Below are 6,704 nucleotides of genomic sequence, written 5' to 3'. Positions count from 1 at the left end.
TATTATTGGTTGTTTTTTTGTAGGCTTTAAGGTTCTGGACATAACAACAACAAAAACATTTTAGCTGTTTTTAATCCAGATGTTTTCAATGTATTTGTTTAAGACATTAATTTTACACATACACAAGTTTAATTGATAAAATGCATGTTTTCGTTTATTTCAGTTAAGGATATTAGGGACAATATGGAGCTTGTCCAAGGGCCACTTTCGGCTCTCCGGCCAAATGTTGTCCACGTCTGATTTAGATAAGCAGGAGGTCCAGGCATCTCTGTCTACAGCCACCTCCTCCATCTCCTCTAGGAGGACTCCAAGATGTTCCCAGGCCAACCAAGAGACAGTCTCTCCAGCGTGTCCTGGGTCTTCCCCCCGAGTCTCCTCCCAGTTTATCATGCCCAGGGTACATCCTTAAAAGATGCACAAACCACCTCAACTGGCTCCTCTCAATGTGGAGGAGCAGCAGTTCTGCTCCATGTCTCTCCTGAAGAACTGAAGTTCTCACCCAATCTCTAAGGGAGAGTCCAGCTACACAATCTGCTTCTTCCTTAGATAGAGAACTTTACAATGTATGTGAATGTTTCTGTTCAGTGCCCTGAGGTGACTTCTGTTGACTCGGCACTATATAAATAAAAGGTCAAGGAGTTTCACATCATGTGGTGGAACCAAACTATGTACACAGGGTCCCATCAAAAATACAAATTGTAAAGAAAAACAGTAAGAAGATCTAAGATATTACCTAAGAAATACTCTAAGAATACACTAAACACATAGTATAAAACAATACGCCAAACAGCAGCAGCACGGACATGAGTCTGTGTGAGCATGAATGAACACAACATGAAATAAATCAGCAGCATGAGATCAGCATCATGGTTAGTCAGCAGCACAGAACAACCAGGTGGCATCACACAGTGACTTTTTCCACTCTGATAATCCTGACTAGGGATTCATGAGTCTAACAGCCTCAGGGTAGAAGCTGTTCCTCAGCCTGGTGGTTCTGCACTTAATGCTCCTCATCCTTCTGCCGGAGGGGAGCGGGGCAAGGAATAAACTGAACTGAATTTTGTTGTTCACAGGAACAATTAGCTGATTTAGTAACATGAGTGGTGTGTAAACAACCAAAATACATTCTGTAAATTCCAGAAATCGTTTAATGGCTGGGGATTCCCTGAGCAGAAACAGCAAAGTGAACAGGGACCGACATTCATTAAATGCATTGACTTGCAGTCAGTAAGCCCAACAAGTCAGCAAAAAGAAGCTGTTTTTATTTTTTCTATTTATGCTCACATCTACAGTACCCTGTAGCCCCAGCTGCCCACACTATTTTTCACAAATCATTGCACATAATAGTTAGTGGTGTAGAAACGGTGTTACAGATATATTTCACTTAGCAGTGCGCATTCTTGTGCTCTCAGGGTTTTCAACTGTGCTGCAGAGCAAACAATACTTCAGAGGTAAAATGTTCTGACTCTGCTGTTTCATGAGTGCAGAAAGCATGGATAAAAATACGAACACAGAGTAAAACTTGGTTTACTCACAGGAACAATGACTAAAAACAGAAGCCAGTTTGCTGATGAAGCAAACAGATGTGTTCACATATTAATGTAAGGTCAAATAAGTCTTTAATTCATCATTCATGTATGGAAATGTGGGTTTGGAGATTTGTTTTTCAGTTGCAGGTTAAATGCAGCATTGATTTTTTTTTTTTTTTTGCTTCTGGCATGTTACCAGTATAATGCAAACACTAGCCATTGATTGTTCCAAGAGTTTACCAAACATTGTAATGAGGTCCAGTATATTATCAGCTCAGCCAAAAATAATACAAAGATTTGGAAAAGTGTGAACAAACAGTCCACGTTCATGTGAAGAGTAGAGAAGCTGTAAAATAACTATTTCGGTAATAATCAGGTTAATTTCAGAGTGAAACCTTTCTTAGAAATCCCACTAACCCTTGACACGCGCTAAGGTCAAGAAACATGTCGAGGCTGACTAACTTAGAATCTGGATTAGAGCAACAGCTGATCAGCTTCTTGTAAATGCTAAAATCTGTTCAAAAATGAAAATTCAAACGCTGAATAAACGTTGAAGTTGTAAAAGCCTCGGGACTCGGTGCAGTCGAGTGTTTGTGGCCCGCAGACGGGACAGTTTTTGGATCAGTGGGCCCAGTAGCTTTCAGATGACATTTTCTCTTCACATGTACAGACAGATGGTTGTTCAAATGGTATGAAAGACGATGAATTATGGTGCCATTAAAGTGGCTGTCGGTATCGATCAGCTGGTATTATAGGCGCCGCAACAATTGTATGTGAAGGGGACGCCTCATTTTAGGCAGTTTCTGATTGTGCCTTTAATATTTTGGAGGTACTTTCTTAGGTCAAAGTTTTTTTAAAATATTCTAAAATCATGTTCATACAGCCATGAACATTTCTTATGTCTTTCTTGTAAGGTCGGTTCAGTTATCAATCAGGTTGATTGTCAAGTCTATATAAAGATTTTGTCCAGATGACTCAGCAAAACACACAACAGTCACTTATTCAAAATTTGCATACACATAAAAAGCATGTATTCATACAAGGTGATATAAAAAGCTTGGATATGCAAAACTTTAAAGACTCTATAAGGACGTAAAATAACTGTTGCTGCAAGATCCATTTAAATATTTCAACAAGGCTTTCAACAAAGATCATATTTATTCTGACTGCATCAACTGTTTCGTCATAAATCAAAATACTGGACCAATAAGAAATATTTTCAAGCAGCTAGGAAATGGAAAAATAAAATCTAAAATCCAAATTTTTGATACAAGTCATGAATCCTTTAAGACATCAAGTTTTCGTCAGTATTCTGTTTTGGGATTTACTTGTTTGAAAGGTGGAGTTTCCATCTCTAATGCTGGCGATACAAACAATCACTGGGAAGTTTACCACTCATCTAAATGTACATGGTGGCTCCATCTGTAAGTAACAGTTATTGGAGTTTAGCTTCTGACTATCCTCATCCCACTTCTGCTGAATTGTTTTAATTTTTAAAAGGCATTTATAATTGGAGCATGACTGTTTAACATGTTTTATACAGTTGTACAACTTACAGTTTGATATCGTCACTTCCAAAAACAGGCCGATGGTTTGTGTGTCTGAGACGAGAAGCGTCAGTAATGGAATCGTTCTCTCTCTCTTTAAATACTTTACAGATTTGGTCTGATTCTTCATCAAAACGAACCGATCCTCTACAAGATCAACTTGGAGACAACGGCTTACATTAAAAACATCAGTCTGTGGGAGTTTAACTGCATCCCCAAGTCTGTAGCCTACACCCATCTTGGCGGTTACTACCTTATTAACTGCAAGCCGGACTCCACCGGCGCCACACAGCCCCAGCTGATCTTAGACAGCGTGACAGACGGCGTGATCGGCCAGAACAGTGACGTCACCGGCACACCCTACGCATCTCCAGACGGCCGCTATCTGGTCACAGTCGATGACAGCAATGGACTGATGAGGATCCAGACCATCTCCGAGCGGGGAAAGATCCAGGAGCCCTTCGACATCCACACCAACCTGCACTTGTCAGACCTGGCTTTCCAGCGCTCCTTCACAGAGATCCATCAGTACAACGTGTTCGGCAGCTCCGGTCGTCAAACCGACGCACTGTTTGTGGAGCTCAGCACCGGCAAAGTCAAGATGATCAAGAGCTTGAAAGAGGCCATCAAGTCGTTTGATTGGCCGTGGAGCAGCAGGAACAGGGTCATGGTGAGCAGCGGACTTTTCGGACAGTACCTCACAACACCTTCCAGGGAGTCCCTGTTCATCCTGGATGGAAGGCTGAACAAGCTCAACTGTGAGATCACAGACGTCCTCAAAGGCAACGTGGTGGTTTGGGTTGGGGATTCTTAGGTCATGACATCAGGACCCACTGAGCTTTGTTTCCCTTAAAGGTACTGTTGCACTAAATTATGTTGCAGATTGTTTAATTTTGTAAGAGATAGCAAAAATCACAGATCAGAAACCAAATTGATGAGTTAGTTTCCTAAATGCTAAATGTCATTGATGAATACTTTAAAGCGTGTGGGGGCATAATTTAAAAGACACCTTGTTTTTGAATTATTCTACCAGGTTGTTTTCTTGACTTGCTTGGCAGTAGCATCTTTCAGGTAATTGGTATGAACTTGTAAATGTATGCATCGACTTTGTGTGGGAATGCTGTAGATGATCTGACTACAACTGCAGCAAATTGACAAAATATACACGTAGTGCACTGTACATAACGTATACGGCCAGACCGAGTCTCGCCATCCAAGTTCATCCATCCCCAACTTTTTCCTGTGCCTTCAAGGAAAACTTCCCTATATCAGAATAAGCATAATTATTCCCTGCGTGGCTGCAGGCTGCACCTCTTTCTTTGACCCCTTCATTCATGGCGAGTATGGTTCCTCACAAATCTGCTGCTCGCGTCCATCGCAGCCGACTCGGCCTAATTAAAACGAGCCCTTGCTGCGATCCCATCCTGTTTGAAGTGGAGACTGAGTGCTTCATTACGGTTGTGCGCTCTGTCACCTTTGATCCAAAATTATAAGCAGCTTTGGATGGTTTTAAATGCAGTTGTTGTTTTGTTTTATCCTTTTAAGCAGAAAAGTCAGTTTGTGATGGTCCGTAAATTGTGCCGGCTTTCTTTACTAAATTAAAAGCGTTCCAAAATGTTTTTTTTCAATCTATCTGAAGAGGTCTGAAGATTGTCTAGATGTTCTGTGTGGAAACTTTCCAAGATTGAATGTCAGAAGCAGCTCTTTCTAAAAGCTTCTACAGAAGATTTGTAGCTTGGAAGACATGGAAACTGTTTCCTGGTGGTCACATTTCTATGCATTTTTATCTTCTGACTGGATCCCAATGGGCAATTGGATCACAAATTTACTTTGAAGTGTTTTCTGTCCAAACTTTCTCACGTCATTTTGTTGTTTTCCACCTCTAAACTTGAAAGTAATGCAGATGATGAATTCTGACCTGTATATAGCTGCTGGAAGTGGCTTCATTAGTTCCTCATTAATGTGCACACACTGTTCATTTTATGACCAAATACTCAGCACACTCCTTTTTAAGAATGAAAAACACACCTGTCATGATCTTCATCCTGTACCTGAGCACATCGTGATCAACGCTTTCAGCATCATACATCCATGTCCTGTATGTTCCTTTATGTGATTGGTATTTATATAGACACCGGTCGTCATTTTACTCAACAATAAAAAATATATAAAACAAAAGAAGTGTTTTGTCTTATTAAAGACCTGTTGTTAAGGCACAGGCGATCAGGAAGGAAAAGCTTCATTGAGCAACCGAGTTGCCAATTATTAGACACAACAGGAACAAGGTCAGACCTCTGGTGCGCCTTTGGGTGCATTTATTCTGAAAGAAAAATACATTTCTACTTGTAAGGAGGCTGGAGGTAGCAGAGAATGGAAAACGAAGCTGTAAAAGTCTTTGACAGAATAATAGAACGAACTGAAGCCTGTGTGCGCGCCTGTTTCAGGGAACGTCTGGGTCTTTGCAAGCCAACTCCATTATCTTCACCTGCTGACGTTCTGTTCCTGACATGAACAGAAGAGAATTTATGACCGACTGAAGCCTAAATGACAAACCACTAAACATACTTTACATTTCAAAGTTCAGTTTTAGGAAGGAAAAGTTTTATTACTGGCCGTCTTCTGAAAAACTAGAAGTCTAAATAAAATAACAAAATGATTTGGTGCAAGTATGACAAACCCTATAGTTTTATTTTTATTATTTATGTAGCTCTACCAGTTACAAAACTAATGTTATTAAATTGGATGACATTCAAAACATACCTTTTAAATATGTAAATGAGTTAGCCTGCAAATTTTAATGATATCCATACATCCATTATCTTTATCCACTTCTTCCATTCTGGTCTCCTGTCCATCACAGAAACAAACCAGTTCGCTCTCATCAGAGGGGGACAGTTGGACACTGAGGCTCCGCCCCCTTTAATGATGGACAGTTTCTTTTCACAAAGATGTCTTCCTTCACTCCTCTCTCAAACCAAAGTTCCTTTCCATCAAGGATGTGAACATCTTCATCCCTGAATGAGTGACTGCTGGTTTTCAGTAAACCACAGAGTCCTGGTCATCCCAGAACAGAAAGGAAATCTCTGCAGAGAGTGGTGAAGGCTGCACAGAAGATGTTGGAGTCAGCCTCCCCACCATCAGACATCTACAGATGCTGGTTTTAAAATTGGAATATCATGAAAAAGTTGATTCATTTCAGTAATTTTATTCAAAAAGTGAAACTTGTATATTATTTTCATTCATTACACACAGACTGATATATTTCAAATGTTTATTTCTTTTATTGTTGATTTTAACTGACAACTAATGAAAACCACAAATTCAGTATCTCAGAAAATTAATTATTTAAGACCAATTAAAGAAAAGTATTTTTAGAAATGTTGTCCAACTGAAAAGTATGAACATGAAAAGTATGAACATGCTCAGCATCAATACTTGTTACAGTGCATCGTGTCATGGAGTCCATCAGTCTGTGTCACTGCTCAGGTGTTGAGAGTCCAGGTTGTTCTGATCGTGGCCTTCAGCTCTTCTGAATTGTTGGCTCTGGTGCATCACATCTTCCTCTTCACAATACCTCATAGATGTTCTATGCCGGGTCAGGCCAGTTTGCTGGCCAGTTAAGAACAGG

General features: G+C 40.2%; 1 protein-coding gene across 1 annotated transcript in view; it reads left to right on the top strand.

Moving 5' to 3' along the window:
- The window catches only part of fstl5 (follistatin-like 5), a 209,376-nt gene extending 204,963 nt beyond the window's left edge, over positions 1-4,413 (top strand). The window contains exon 16 of the mRNA XM_037675152.1: positions 3,188-4,413. Within this exon, the coding sequence (XP_037531080.1) occupies positions 3,188-3,890 (703 nt within the window). The 3' untranslated portion in view covers positions 3,891-4,413. The remainder of the gene's footprint in view (positions 1-3,187) is intronic.
- The last annotated feature ends 2,291 nt before the right edge of the window (positions 4,414-6,704 follow it).

The sequence above is a fragment of the Nematolebias whitei genome, chromosome 4 (assembly GCF_014905685.2).
Source record: "Nematolebias whitei isolate Nwh7 chromosome 4, NemWhi1, whole genome shotgun sequence".
In the NCBI taxonomy this organism is placed as follows: Eukaryota; Metazoa; Chordata; class Actinopteri; order Cyprinodontiformes; family Rivulidae; genus Nematolebias; species Nematolebias whitei.
Note: the sequence above shows the minus strand (reverse complement) of the source record. Positions and strands in the feature narration are given on the sequence as shown.